The sequence below is a fragment of the Panthera onca genome, chromosome B4, assembly GCF_046562875.1.
Source record: "Panthera onca isolate mPanOnc1 chromosome B4, mPanOnc1 haplotype 2, whole genome shotgun sequence".
In the NCBI taxonomy this organism is placed as follows: domain Eukaryota; kingdom Metazoa; phylum Chordata; class Mammalia; order Carnivora; family Felidae; genus Panthera; species Panthera onca.
In genome coordinates this window covers 59879690-59895902 of record NC_138345.1, presented here as the reverse complement: position 1 = coordinate 59895902, position 16213 = coordinate 59879690, and the positions used below count along the sequence as shown (strand labels likewise).

At 35.2% G+C, this 16213-nt stretch overlaps 1 protein-coding gene across 4 annotated transcripts in view; it reads right to left on the bottom strand.

Annotated features, from left to right (window-relative positions):
- Nucleotides 1-5462: 5462 nt before the first annotated feature.
- Nucleotides 5463-16213, bottom strand: part of FGFR1OP2 (FGFR1 oncogene partner 2) — a 34977-nt gene continuing 24226 nt past the window's right edge. For 3 of the 4 annotated variants that reach the window (XM_060658091.3, XM_060658092.3, XM_060658093.3), the window contains exons 3-7: nt 15608-15725; nt 14151-14293; nt 11667-11780; nt 9063-9176; nt 5463-7450 (exon numbers count right to left, since the gene is read on the bottom strand). In XM_060658091.3, coding sequence (XP_060514074.1) covers nt 7313-7450; nt 9063-9176; nt 11667-11780; nt 14151-14293; nt 15608-15725 — 627 coding nt within the window. In that variant the 3' untranslated portion in view covers nt 5463-7312. The remainder of the gene's footprint in view (nt 7451-9062; nt 9177-11666; nt 11781-14150; nt 14294-15607; nt 15726-16213) is intronic. The other variant, XM_060658094.3, reaches the window with a different exon arrangement.

The following is a 16213-nucleotide window of genomic DNA, read 5'->3' as shown; positions in this document are numbered from 1 at the left end:
GATGACTATAATCCCTAGTGCACTTAGGCTCCAGAATTTGTCTACTAATTTCCTTAAATAACGTTTCTCCAATTCTCCCACGCCCACCTGCTGGTATCCACCATCCTCTGTTACTAGGAATTTGGCTTTTTTGGATTTCACATATAAGTGTTATCATCTAGTGTTTGTCGTTCTCTGACTTCCCTCACTTGGTATAATGTCCTCCAAGTCTATCCTTGTTGTTGCACATGGCAGGATTTCTTTCTCTTTTTTTACCACCGAATAATATTCAGTTGTATATATAAGCCACATCTTTATCCATTCATCCGTTGATGGCCACTTAGGATGTTTCCCTGTCTTGGCTGTTGTGAATAATGCTGCAATAAGCATGGGAGTTACATTTTTTCAAGATCCTGCTTTTCATTTCCTTTGGATATATACCCAGGAGTGGGATTATTGGATCATATGGTAGTTATTTTCATTGTCCATCTTCCTCATTAAATTTGGACTATACTACAGAACTGCCCAGAGCATACCTTGTCTTTTTATTTACCTTTCTTATTTCCTTCCAAGACCCTAGAATTTAGCAATTGTTCCCTGGCAGGTGGGTCAGAACACTTGGGTGACCCACAAAAGCCATAGTCCTCAAAATCTTTCCTTCTGTTCCAGAGTCTTATTAATGTACCTGTATACAAGTACAATATACCTGACTCCATTGCTCCCCAAGGGTGAATTCCTTCTTTTGGAAGGAGATTGAAGAATGGCCACAATTACTTTTTTACTTTGAAGTTTTTAAGGGCTAAACGGCTTATTCACCTGAGGTTCACGGCTCCTTCTGCTAATAGATTTTCTACTGTCCAGAGTGGCTTGTACGTGCTCTGCCCTGCCTGAACTTGTGGTGGGCGCACTGGGAAAAGCATGGATGCGTGTCTGGGAGCTTTAAGGAAGGAGATAGAAGATCCAAAAATGATGCAGATGGAAGAAGCAATTGAGACATATTAAGTGTGCCTTTGCTCCCCAGTTCTCCATGGGCTGTGTTTTCAGCAATTGAACTGGATCTCAACACGTTTTTTAAACTAGCTGTCTCCTTTGGAGAGACCATCCATATATCAAAATTCCTGAAAACTGAAATACATTGTATTGCTGGGGCTGGGCCTGGGGTTCTAGAGGACTATTTTCATGGACAGGATTAAAGGCTTTTTTCTGAAAAAAGTCTCTCCTATTAATGCCTGAAGGTTTTTCAACATAGGACAGTCTTCCATTTCACAAGTAGAGCTGCTCTTCTTCCAGATCAGCTCTCCCTCCTAAATTACTTCAATTGTATATCCCAGTGATTTTCCACTGAATGTTGTTAACCTCTTGTATTCTGTATGTCTAGAGTCTACATGACTGGGAATAAAAACCTTATAATCTTTGAGATAGGTCTTTTTTTACCCTTCAAATTCTTATTTAAATTTCAGTTAGAGATAGGACTTAAACATATTCTAGAAGAAGTTCACATTTGAGGAATGCATTCACTTGATCTCACATCAGCCTTTGATTTGATAGCACCGTGTACTTGCCCACTGAGTGGTGCTGAAATTGGAGATGCAGCTGATAAATCCTTGGCATTTTAAAGTAGCCAAGGGCCAGCCCTATTCATCTTGAACTGTATATACAGACAAAAGCAGTGTGCTGAGGCTTGGGGTTATTGCACTGTGACAGGGAGAAACTCTTGAAACACTGATTCTAACCAGCTTTGTTACTTTTATTTTTTTTTTAATTTTTTTTTTTAACGTTTATTTATTTTTGAGACAGAGACAGAGCATGAACAGGGGAGGGTCAGAGAGAGAGGGAGACACAGAATCTGAAACAGGCTCCAGGCTCTGAGCTGTCAGCACAGAGCCCGACGCGGGGCTCGAACTCACGGACCGTGAGATCATGACCTGAGCCGAAGTCGGACGCTTAACCGACTGAGCCACCCAGGTGCCCCAGCTTTGTTAGTTTTATAGAAAGCCCAAATGTAGCCTTCCTAGCAGTATCTGATACTCAAGAAGTATATATCCTGTGTTTCAGGATATTTTTATTCCGGGTCCAGTTCTACCTACTGATACTGATTTCAGTGTAGTGAATTTTCTTGCAGGCTTTAGTTTTTCCAAAGCAGTGGGTTTACTCTTTTCCTTTTGCTCATATGGGAAAAAAAACTTGTGAGGGATAGCATTAAATGAAAAAAAATTGAGGAACCAAGGTGTAAGATTCCAATTATGTGTATTTGTGTGTAAATATGTTTAAAAACATTTATAGGGAAGTTTTTCTGATTGACAAGAAACTTCTAATTACCCCTGGGAAGACACAGGTTGTAGGAAGAAGTTGACTTACTTTGAACTGTAATATTTTCTGTATGGTAGATTTTTAACCGTCTACATTTATTTTTTCCTTTATGTGAAAGATCACAAAAAGGAACATAACCTAACCAACTTCTGAGAATTTATACACCAGAAATCACAGTACATAAATTATGCACATGAGTTAATGAAGCATTTTTTTTTTTTAATTTTATTTTTGAGAGAGAGAGAGCACAAATGGGGGAGGGACAGAGAGAGAGGGAGACACAGAATCCGAAGCAGGCTCCAGGCTCCGAGCTGTCAGCACAGAGCCTGTCTTGGGGCTCGAACCCACAGACCATGAGATCATGACCTTAGCCAAAGTTGGATGCCATACCGACCGAGCCACCCAAGCACCCCTGGGTGCATTGTTTTAACAGAAATTTCAAACAGTCTGAATATCCATCAGAAGAAAGAGTTGAATAAATTATGATACATCTATACAAAGATAGTCACAAAAAAACTGGTTTGCAGGCAACAGAAAACTAACTGGCTAGTGTATGTAAAACAGTTAGTTGAAAGTATACTGATGTTATTTGCTTCTGGACATTTCCCCCTATGCATTTTATTTATTTATTTATTTATTTATTTATTTATTTATTTATTTAATGTTTACTTTTTGTGAGAGAGCACGAGCAAGAGAGGGGCAGAGAGAGAAGGAGACATAGAATCCGAAGTAGGCTCCAGGCTCTGAGCTCTTAGCACAGAGCCCGATGCGGGGCTCAAACTCAAGAACTGCGAGATCATGACCTGAACCGAAGTTGGATGCTTAACTGACTGAGCCACCCAGGCACCCCACCCGCTATGCAGTTTTTACATGGTTGTAATTACATCTGCAGTATAGCATTCAGGTTTTTATTATGTAAATTTAGTTATTTTTTTGTTCCTGTTGCTAGAATTTTTAAGCCACAGTATATATAAACTGCTTTGGGTAGATATTGATAGTAAATTAGTAATCTGGAAGTAAATTATTTCATTATTGTATGATACTTAGGTTTAATTTGCTCACTCTAACACTATCATAATGTGGCTTTAACCAGGGGAAGCAGTAGAGATGGTGAGAGATGGTAGGATTCTGATATATTTAGAAGGGAGGGGGGTCAATAGGATTTGCTGATGAATTGGATGCAAGATAGAAAAAGTGGAGTCAAAGATGCCACGAAGGTTTTTGGCCTTGGCAGCTGAAAAGATGGAGTTGTCACCATCTGAGATAGGGAAGCATATGGAGAGGCCTGAGGGGAAGACTGCTTGGAGCATGTTAAGTCTGAGATCTTTGGTAGTTACAGCTGGAAGAGTCCAGAGTTCATGAGAGCTGTAAATTTGGGAGTCATCAGCATTACAGGTGGTATTTAAAGTCATGAGACTGGGTGAGATCACCAAGGAAGTGAGCAGGAATAAGGACTGAGCCCTGGGGCTTAAAGTCAGAAGAAAGGGACAGAGGAGGCTGAGAGGCAGCCACTGATGTAAAAAGAAAGCCCCTTCAAATTTCAATTAGAGATTATTCTTCATTGATATTTCACTAAAAAATGAACTCCTATTTTACTCTGTCAAAAAAGGTAGTGATCACCAATAATTGAGTTATGGATCTGTGATCTTCTGGTCATTGAGGCAGTTTAGAAATAGAAAATTTTGGAAGTCACCTTGATATTAAAGAATACCAATATGAGCAGAAAACACTCTGTGAGGTTGTGTAGAACTGGTTTCTTAGAATTGTACTTCCACTATAAAATAAAAAGCATGTAGTGGATAGATGATAGATCATTGTTTTCTAGGGCTGCTGTAACAAATTACTACAGGTAGGGTGGCTTAGCAGAAATTTATTCTCTCACAGTTCTGAAAAACCAGGAAGGCCAGAAGTCTAATATCAAGCAGGGCTGGCCCCTTCTGGAGGCTCTGAGGGATGATTCAATTCATACCCCTCTCCTAGCTTCTGTTGGCACCTTAGGGCTCTGCAGCTTGCATAACTCTCTGCCTCTGTCTTCACATGGCTTTCTCCTTGTGCCTGTTTCAAATATCCTTCTCTCTTATAAGGACACCGGTCACTGGATATAGGGCCCATCCTAAATTCAAGATGATCTAATTCCAAGATCCTTAAATCTGCAAAAACTATTAAAAATGTGGTCAGTATGGGATACCTGGGTGGCTCAGTCCGTTAAGTCTCCGACTCTTGATTTCGGCTCAGGTCATGATTTCATGGTTCGTGAGTTTGAGCCCCGAGTCGGGCTCTGCCCTGGCAGCCTGGAGTCTGCTTAAGATTATCTCTCCCTGTCTCTCTGCCCCTCCCTGCCTCACAGGCACATGCACTCTCCCTCTTTCTCTCCAATAAACTTAAAAAAAATACATGGTTGGGGTGCCTGGGTGGCTTAGTTAAGTATCTGACTTCAGCTCAGTTTGTGAGTTTGAGCCCCGCATTGGGCTGTATGCTGACAGTGCAGAGCCTGCTTGGAATTCTCTCTCTCCTTCTCTATCTGCCCCTACCTCCCCCACTTCTCTCTCAAAAATAAAAATAAACTTTGAAAAGATATATATATATATATATGAAGATATATATATATATATGAAGATATATATATATATGAAGATATATATGAAGATATATATATATATGAAGATATATATGAAGATTTATATATGAAGATATATATATATGAAGATTTATATATGAAATATATATATATATATATATATATATATATATATATATATATGCATGCCACATTCACAGATACACGAGGTTAGCACTTGGACGTGCCTTTGCAGGGACACTTTGTAAAAAAAAAAAATTAATACTGATTTTTGGTAGAGAGGGGGAGAGAATCCCAAGCAGGCGATGCCCAGTGTGGAGCCTGACTAGAGGCTCAATTCTCTTGACTGTGAGACCATGACCTGAGCCCATATCAAGAGTTGGATGCTGAGCCACCCAGGTACCCCTGCAGCAGGGACACTCTTAAATCCACTACATATGATTATAAAAAGGTTTGCTGGATCAGCAATAAGTTGCTGGCCAATTCCTAAGAAATACAGATAAAAGTTGTTGCTAAGTACTAGTTTTGTGGTAAGAGATGAAATGCCAGAAAAATAAAATGTAAGCATTGTTCTCACATTAACTTGGAGACCATATCAATTTCAACCACTCACCTTTATTGATAAAATAGGCTCCTATGCAGTATACACTCTCAGACATAAATTTAAGGTTCTGCTTAAAAACAAAAAATATATGGATGGAAAACTGTTGCTATGTAACAAAGCAAATGTCTTTAAACGCCAAGATCTTAAAATTATATCCAAGTAAGAAGACCAAGAATAAATTAACTTGTTTATAAAAAAATAGTTATCAAGAAACATTTTATAATAGAGCTGCCTCAATGAATTGCCTCAGACTTCATCTCAACTGTGTATTTTTTTAAATTCTGACTTGGGATAAAAACTGTATGAATGAATGTGCCACCAAATTAACAGATTCTTTACCCCAAACCAATAGAAAAGGTTAAAAATAAAAACTGTCATTTATAAAATATCAATTAAGGCCTCTGAAAAAAGAATCTATTCAGTGTTTGGGCCATTAGCCCTTTTCAATCAGCCACATCAGCCCCACTTACTCCAAACTTAATGTACAAAAATTCCAAAGTGAAAAGTAGCTTTGAATTTTACCAATATATGAAATTATACACAAAAGCTACCATGTGAATATTTCTTTAACAAATTACATACCCAAAAGTAGAATTTTCTATTGTGCTAATTTTAGTATAAATTAGTATATTTAATCATATTTGATATTTTTATCCTTCTATAATCATAAAATAAGAAAAATTTAGATTTCAATTGATGTTAAAGTACATTTCTTTTTCTAGTGGCTTTTAAAAATTTACATACTGGATATAGATTTTGTAAAAAAAAAAAAACACAAAACAAGTATTTATAAATCTACAGATTTCCTCTCATCCCCACCCCCACCCTTTGACTGATAGAGTATAAGAAAAATCTTACAGGTTATGAGGACCAGAAAACAAATTTTATTTTGAAATTTTAATTTACTTTCTGTATTTCTTAAGAATACTTTTAAAAAAGGGTTCAATGAGGCAGAGGAATTCCCAATTTACTTTGACATTACCATACCTAGCTTGCTATATCAAACATTGCAACTCTCTTAGCTAAAATAACTACCTAATATCCTTAAAGATCAACCAGAGAAGAGAAAAATCTCATCTTCATTATTTAGAACCAAAACTTAAATCTCTCAAAGGAGTAGTTTAACCTACTAATATGTCTCTTATAAGATCTTTCTTAGAAAGTAATATTCTTTCTCTTTCATTCCTGAAATATTTCATATACTTAAACTTATGGATAATTGTTAGTGGAGTATTTTAATTATGGCAAATCAGCTAAAATTAAATTAACTTTTGTTTATGGTGCATTTGAAACATTCCTACAGTCTTGCAAACTGAATTTTCTTTGACCAAAATTTACAGTAATGGGAAGGTAGACAGGCAACCATTAAAGCTGAAATCTCACAGTACATAAGCTATTTGTTAACTCTGACACCAAACAAGGAGAAATAACATTTAATATGACAGTCTTCCATTCACAAAACTGTGCCAAGATGTGTATTTTAAAATTTGGATAATGTTATGAATTCCCAAACATTTATTGGGAATATTCATGTTTATCCAAGTATCAGCCAGAATATCAACAGTACTGCTATTAGGTTCAGCAGTCACTCAAAAAATCTTTAGTTTGTTCCCCAATTAACAAAGTTTCTATTTTTTAATTATATTTTGGAATAAAATCTACAACCATTAATTCTGCATTTTTGCCAGCGTAAGAATGTCATTGCCAGTGCACTGTACATACTATAGAAAAAAAATAAAGGGTTGCTTGAGATGGATTTTTCTGTTAATTCATTCATGTCAGTAGGCCAGTCCCAGTGACCATTTGGAGCCTTGCAAGAAGCTCACAGACTTACAGGCTCTTCAGCTCTTCCTCAGACTCAGGTCACTATTGGTCACTAATGCTGACAAAGATGAACTTTCAGACACATCATCTTTCCTAAGGTTCAGAAATGATTCTCGAGTTATTTGCAGGATCTCTCTCAAACCTTTGTTTTCTTGCTAAAAGAAGGCAAACAAAAAGATGTAGTCACCAAGATAGCTACAAAAATACAAACCTATCTTAAGCCAAACGTAAGAAGGTATGACAAAAAGTTTTATAATTGGCAGAGCAGAAATAGACTAAATGAATATACAAAGTTGAAAACTTGAATCCAGAGAACACTTTTTTAAAGAGGTAGGAACTGTGCTCCTTTTCCATCAGGTCAAAGCTGCCTTATTTATGCAGCTGTAACTGTAAATGGAACCTCAGAAACGGCCTCATTTTATAATCACAGTATAGACGAGGAAAAGTAACATCTAGATTTATATCGATATAAACACAAAGCCAATGATGAGAACCTCTTAGGACCTTAGTTAGTACCTTTACTACTTTCCACGTTAGCATGGAATACAGGAAAGGTTTGGTTTTCCTCACTGGAATTTGAAAGCAGTGGGGCTGGTTGAGTAGATCGTGAGATTTTTCAAGAAGGATAGTTAGGTGGTCAAATCGAGCACTGATAAACAAGTCTTCTTCTAGATTAGTTACTGTAAGAATTTGCAGACATTTAACAACTACTTTGTTCTCAGTCTTACTTTCTACGTTTCAATGGTATAAAGCAAGGATCAGCAAACTACAGCCTGGCTTGAGGCCTGTTATTTTTTTTTTTTTTTTTTTTTTTTCAACGTTTTTATTTTTATTTTTGGGACAGAGAGAGACAGAGCATGAACGGGGGAGGGACAGAGAGAGAGGGAGACACAGAATCGGAAACAGGCTCCAGGCTCTGAGCCATCAGCCCAGAGCCTGACGCGGGGCTCGAACTCACGGACCGTGAGATCGTGACCTGGCTGAAGTCGGACGCTTAACCGACTGCGCCACCCAGGCGCCCCGAGGCCTGTTATTTTAAGTTAAACTTCACTGAACATAGGTAAGCTGAATATTTTTTTGTGTGTATGGCTGCTTTTGTGTTACAATGACAGAGTTGAGTAGCACAGAGTTGAGTAACACAGAATGTCTGGTTTGCAAAAAAATATTTTCTGTCTGGTCCTTTACTGAAAAAGTTTGCTAAGCCCTGTTTTAAAGAATGAGAGAACACTATGCTTAGAGACTGAAATCACTTTTGGCCCTCTATAACCAGTATCTCCACCATCATTTCAAAAAGAAGCTTTTAAAGTATAAAAGTCTACTGGTTTGAACTATTCAACAATAACTTATGCTTTCACTACCACACAATAAAAGACAGAAAAGCTTTTATATTCCACAGAAAAATATGAATGCCCAAAGAATATTTGTAGATTAAAATAATTTTCCCTGCATCACCATGATCTCCAATAGAAATAAAGAAATTTTTTAAATTACTAAGTTAAAAGGCATATTCACCCAATAACAGGAACACATAGGATCAAAAAATGTCAATTTGCTCAAATACTGCTATAAGCTATACTGATCCTAGACTCTTGTATTACTATTGAAATAGTCTTGCATTATATACCTATATAACCAATATCCAGGTTAAGAAAGAGAACATTACTAGTTTTCCCAAGATGTATATATTTATGTATTTAAATGGGATGTATTTTCTGGCATAAATCTTCGTGTGGACAGTTTTCACCCAATTTACAATTTAAAACTTACTTCAAGTTGAAATATTCGTTCCTGTTCCTTGCAACCCTGTTGCTCATCAATTTCAATGGCTTTCCTCATTACTGCTGCCATTTCTGTTATCTGATCAACATGTGCTTGTAATTCCTGAAAAAAAGATGGGAGTTGCAAATCAGTGAAATAACTGTTTTTACTTTTGGATACTCTTTAAAAAAAAAAAAAATCTGCTTTGCCACTTAATATGAATGTAATATTCTTACATTGCCATTTAACATGAATGTAATATATCAAACACATTTATAAGAAAGTTGACTGACCATGAATGTGCTTTTGAAATCAGATTTCTGTTAGGACTATAAATAAGGATAAGCAGCATAATTACAACTAAACCCACTAGCAAGAAGAGTACTATTTCACATTCCTCTTACCACAAATGATCAACAACCTTTCCTTTTTTGTACCTACACCTACTAAAGTAATGGGAAAGACAAAAATTTTTGACACATTCAATCTCTTTATCTCTAAAGTCTTGATGATTTATAAATCTTTATTATCTATGCCTAAACATTAATCTCAATCCAATCTACACTTGATCTTAGCCAAAAGGCCAAGAAGCGATGATCTCAATCCAACCTAAAACTTTTCCAGGTTATAATCCTCCTTGAGAGCAGGAACTGTATCTTGTTTATATTTGCCTGTGTTTGGTACATAACAGATCAGATAATAATAAATACTAAGTAAAATGAACATAAGTCTGCTTTTAAGTATTAAAATATTAAATGGCCTTCTTTGCAAACTGTTCAAAATATAATTTAGGTATAAAATAGATATCCACATTTATTTGGTACAGCAAGTAAATTTTTTCCAATCTTGTGGTATTCATTTTTGCACACCCATGATGCGCCAGGCACTGTGCTAGGCAATAGGAATACGAAGCCTATTAAGACATGTTTCCTGCTTTCAAGGAGCTTCTAGTCAGGTGAAAGAGACAGACACAAGGTTTAAAAACCAGCAGAAACTTAATAATAATCATTTCTCAACAAACAGCTTCTATAGACCATTGTTCACTGGCAGTTGAGGGTGGCTTTATTATATTAAGGTCAAAACTCAAGTATAAAAGCTCAAAACTGCCCCCAAACCTTGTCTCTTAAATAGCCGTATATACCCTATTTGTAAAAAGGATTTGAAGGCGACCCCCAAAACCTACAAAACTAGTAAACTGTGAAAGAAATATGGAGAACAGTATCTTTAGCAAACCACAGAATATCTTCTAGCCAACAAAAATGCAAGTCCTTGTATTATTTTAATGGAAAAACCTATACAATGCTAGTATGCAAAAGGCGGCAAAATAAAAGGACTAATCTACCCTATCCAATATGATGCTACATAAATGTCAATGAAAATTAAACACCTTTTAAAAAGTTAACAATTCAGCTCCTCAGTTGCATTAGTGACACTTCAAGTGCTCACTAGCCACATGTGGCTGGTGGCTTCCATACTGAACGGCACAGATAACATTTCCATCATTTCAGAAAGTGCTATTGGACAGTCCTGGATTAGATTATGGTAGCAAGAATAGTGTCAAGACAAACATTTGTCATATTCTGAAACAGTTTTTTGAAAATGATTAAATCCCCTCCCTCTGGAAAGGGAGCATAATGTTTAAAAGCAAGTTAAATACAGATAACTGCAGCAGCAGATTAAGGATAATGAAAAAATTCTGAACACCAACACTTTTTTCAGCTTATCATTTACTGTCCTTTTAGGTTAAAAGACGGTACAGGAAGGAAATAATTCTTTGCCTTTAAAATGGAAGAAAACAAGATTCCACTAATTTTTTCAGGACAGAGCCTGTTCTAATAAAATCATGAAACAAAACAAAATCCCAAGACTTCAAACAGAGTAGTATTTTTCTAGACCCAGTTCATGGATAGTTCATTTATTACAATAAAATTTTTAGGGAAGCATCATAGACCTTTTAATGAACACAAGAGGCTAAGACCTGTGTTTTCGAAACAGTCTTAAAGGCACAAAGTGTCAGTAACATAATCCTTGAGTTGTCAGTGATATAATCCTTGAAATGCTCATTTTTAACTCTTGTTTAGGTTTATTCAACTTTGCTCAGTCAAGACCTGCCACAATTAAAACAAAGTTAAGACAAGATAGTGTATGCTATTAATTCATAACACCTAAACAAAGGCATTTTTAGGTAACTGTGAACTCAAACTGAAGGACTACTAACCATCAGAAATCTGAATTAAAATAGTTTGAGCAAAATTTTTATGAAATTAGATTAAAATGACTGCCAAGAAAACATCTTTGATGTTCCCAAAGAGGGTAATTGTTTAAAGACTACTAAAATTTTGCAGCGATAAAATGAAAAGCTGGCTTGAACAACCTTTAGAGCCTGCAATTACCTAACAGGCTGTGTATGATACAACACACAGAGAAATGACAGATTTAAAGTCTTTACACTGAATGTTTTTGCATGGCTATCAAAAGCACAGCATTTCTTAAAAGCAAGTTCATTTATTTGTTGATTTAAACTGGCAGGAAAATTCAATGTAAAAGAACGTTTTAAATGGACCTCCCCCCTTCCATCCACACCCCAAAAGTTGACTGTTTTATTTAGTGTACATTCTGATTTGCTTCCAAGTGCCTCCTCTCCAGTCCATGTTGAGATGCTTCAAAGATGTGTCGAGATGCATCAAGGAAGAATCCTTCGGAGCTGTTACGATGTACCATGTCAATCTGTAGTATAGAGTCATTATAATGTTAATACGGATATTATCCGTAATTTAAAAACTGATGAGTGTTAGTTCATGCGTGTTAGCCAACTGTTTGAAATGTTTGTTTTTTTAAGATTTCCAAAAAGGCATCTGTTCAAAAATAACGTAAAAATGAGTATTTGGATAAAAACGAGTTCTTCTCAAACCTTTTACTGATTTTTAAATCTGTGCTCAAAAACTTCTAAGTGAGGGAGAAATTCTGTATCACGGTGGTTTCAAAATGGTCTCACGCCAAAATGCTGTTATGTGTAACTCTGTTAATCTAAATGTGTTATAAAATTTTTTTGTGTTTAGGCTTATCAGAGTGTCAATACCTAAACACATCCTGGAATCTTTTATTTCTGCACCTTTATCACACAAGTGTCTCTCACCCACTTCTGCTTGTTGACACTTCCCCCCCTCTAATAATAACTCAAGGCTGGATTTAGATGGGATTTTTCTTCCTTTCTTGACACCTTTCCAGATTCTCCTCATGAGAACTAATCTTACTTCCACTCATATTCCCATATTAAATGATATCTCTAGTTTAGGATTCATCACATCCTATCTTATATTTGATATGTTTCTATCTCCCTTTACACTGTAAGCTCCTATGGCAAAGTAATGGAACATATGTATTTATTCATCTTATGATTAATAACTAAGCCAGTGCAAGTGTTAATAAATGTTTATTTGAGTTGAAGTGTCTCCTTTTTGGGAAAAATCAAAATCACAAACATTAATATGTATTAGTTAGAATTAACAACAAGTAACTGAACAGTCATTTTATGGAAGGTAAGGATCAGCACTTAGATGAATTCAATCTCCATAGTAAAAAAGGATGGTTTACAGCTATCTTAAGAAATGTTTAACTTTACGGATTAATGAAATTGCTCTAGTGAATGGCAAAATCTTATGTGTTTTAGAAAACATTTGCTTCTGGCATAGTTGCTACCAGACAACTTAAGCAACCTGCAGTATCTTATGCTAAACACTTTTTGGTCAGCGTATTCCCTTTAGATCTTAAAAAATTTCTTAGGTTTTAAACACTAGGGGCTTTTGGAATTTCTCAAGATTATACCAATAATTTAAATCAATTTAAATTTATTTTACCAATAATTTAAATCAATTCATCTTTGTACCTTTAAAAGAAACAGTCAAGTTATACAATTAAATTTAAATGTTTTTATAATGATCTCTAACAATAGATAAATTTATGTTCAAAAGATTGCCACTTAAACATCCAAGGTTATTCCCCTTCAGTTAGAAGATGAATAGTGTAATTAGATAACATTAAACGCTTATTTATTAATCTATTTTACTATTGACACAGGAAATATCTATTACTAACTTCCTTAATAATGTAAAGTTGTCACACAAAGATTTACTAGATATCTAATTTTAATAGAATAATAACTTAAAAATACCTACAAGCACTAAGATGGAAGAATTAAGAATTATCTTAAGGACTCTAAAATGTATTTCAATAATTGAGAAAGATGAAAACATGTCTTAAAACAATATTTCTTAAATGTTAGTTATAACTAATAGTTAGCTCACCATTATCCAATACAGATAATAGCCAGAAATCACAGTATTCTAATATTTTTATTTCACACCAGCAGTTAAAACTCAGTTTAAAATGTAAATAGGAAAGGATTATTCTACTTGTCTTTATAGCAGTTGCTAACAAACACAGGGACATACAAAAAGGAAACACACAGGGATGTCAATAAGTAAAATGAGCAGAGGGAAAGACACAAATTTCTAACCAGTTGGGCTTTGTCTCTAAAAATGGTGCTAACTGATCTGCGCCTGGGGGCAGCAGGGGGCAAAATTTTAAGATGTTGGTTCTTTTCCTCCCCAGCCGCCCATGGTTTTTTCCATCATACTCAGTATTATTTATAATCTGGATGAAGTAGCCTCATTCAGTAAATAGTCTTAAGAAAAACAAGTCTACCTTTAGCTGGTTTCAGATTTCTGAAATGTTTTCAGCATTTCAATTTTTGTTTTTGCAACAAATGTCAACACACATATTAGAAGAAATATTTCTTAAAAGCAGATAACCTTACAGAATAATTTTGAATTGAATACACTTACCTTTAACTTCCCAAATAAAATTTATTTTTGAAAGTATGTTAAAGCTATTAGGGGACAAAAGGAGTTAGGAGGATAATCAAAATATATAACAAGTAATGAAAAAAATAAGGAAAAGCAGAAAATTTCAGAAAGATGAAGTATTCAGTATCATGTTAGATACCTGTGATTTAACAACAGCAAAAAAAAAAACTCAACACAAGTTAACTGATTTGTGGTTCTTTTCATTTCAAATTATGTTTATAAAATGGATTACCTTGGAGTGCTGCTCTTTTAACTTCGTTATTATACCTGGATCATCTTTTTTGCTAGCCATTAGCAGTCTAAACATTTGCTCTCGATACTTGCTCATTATAAGTTCCAAGGCAGACTGATGTTCTTCCAGAGATGTACGCAATTCTATCAAGAACAACATGAATAACAGTATATTTTACTGAAACTTGAGTTAAAGATGTACAAAATAGTCTCTTCCCAATTACATTTATCAAAAAAGCAACTTTATAAAGAGGGTATTTTGGCAAGAAAACATGAAAAAATCTTGCCATGAAGAAATAAAGGATACCAAATAGAGTCCTTTATTAGTTTTTTGAATAACCATTTAAAACTAATTTTTATAGAATCATTTCAACAAACATTTACTGAATAACAATTAAATACCAGATAATGCTGTATGTTAGGAACTCCCAAAAGGCCATGGAGCGCACAGTCTAGTCGAGAAAGCCAATACATAAATAATTATAATACAATGTATAAAGTACAGAATAGAGCTCTACCCAAATATATGAGAGAAGTCTGTGAGGAAAAAGTGGTGAAAGCTTTATATTACTGAGATTAATTTGCATTTCTTCAGCTGAAAAATAAAGGACAAGACATTCTGAATAGGGAGGCATGACAGTGGATGCTGTGTTGAGGGACTAGTTCAGGATGGCAAGAAAAAAGGTTTCATGGAGAAGAGAGGTATGGGAAAAAGAAAAAAAGGCTTAGAGTTAATTTTGAAGGCTTTCGGATAAGGAAATAAGTATACAGTGAAGGTTCTAAAGCAAAAGAATAGCATGATCAGATATATCTTTGAAAAATTAATCTGATGCCTGTGTTGAAGATAGACTGAAGGGGAAAAGAGACTGCCATCAGGGAGACCAATGAGGGCAGTTCAGGGACGTGATTATGAACGCCTAAGCAAGAAGCCAAAGCAGTGGGACCACAGAGAAAGAAAGGGAATTATTTTATAGGTAACAACAATGGTACAAACTGGATATTGAGGGTGAGAACCTAAGATGACTCCAAGCAAGGTAGACACTCATATATAGGAAAGGGATAAAAACTAATACATAGATTTTAGACATATGGACCAGAAATAAGATTAGTAACAGAGAGTAAATTTAGTTGGCCATTGCCCCACTGGTTCCAAATTAATAGTCCAATTGTAAATTAAAGCTCTCTTTTAACTAAATGTAACTAATTTTAACTATAATCCAATGCACTATCCTCTTCAAATGGTATGTGGATGAGAGTAACAAATAATAAACAGTAACAAAAGAACATGTGCAAAAGAAATGAAAAAAATTTTTTAAACTCCTTTATTTTCAAGGCATTTGATGAGCCACTTAGTAACTTAATTCATTATAACATTCCTGGTTCTTAACTCTAGTGGTCAAACTCCGTTGTTTTTACAATCATATGTTCACTGGAATGAAGTGATTATATATATCTTACCTTTGTTCTCTTGTTGCAATTCCCTGATTTGTCTGTTTTCTTGCTGGATTCCCATAACTAATGTGGACCGTGGCCGATGCCTTGCAACTTCATTAAGTTCTTGAATTTCTTCCTGATACTAATGAAAAGATTAAAAAGGAACATGTGGGGAGAAAATATTTGAAAATATATTTCTGAGATATATATCTGATAAGGGTTTAATATCCAGAATATATAAAGAACTCTTAAAACTCTCAACAATAAGAAGACCACCCAATTAAGAGATGGGCAAATAAGATAAGTTCTGGGGATCTAATGTATAGCATGGTGACTATAGTTAATAATATTGTATTCTATGGTTAGAAATTAATAAGAGTACATCTTAAATGTTATCACACACAACATACATGGTAATTATGTGAGGCGATGGAGGTGTTAACCTTACTGTGGTAATCACTTTGCAATACATATGTGTATCAAATCATCTTGTACACCCTAAGCTTACACAATGTTGTATGTCAATTCTATCTCAGTAAAGCTGGGGAAAAAATGGGCAAGGGGTCTGAAGAGACAATTCTCTAAAGAAGGTATACAAATGGCCAATAAGCACATAAAAAGATGCTTAAT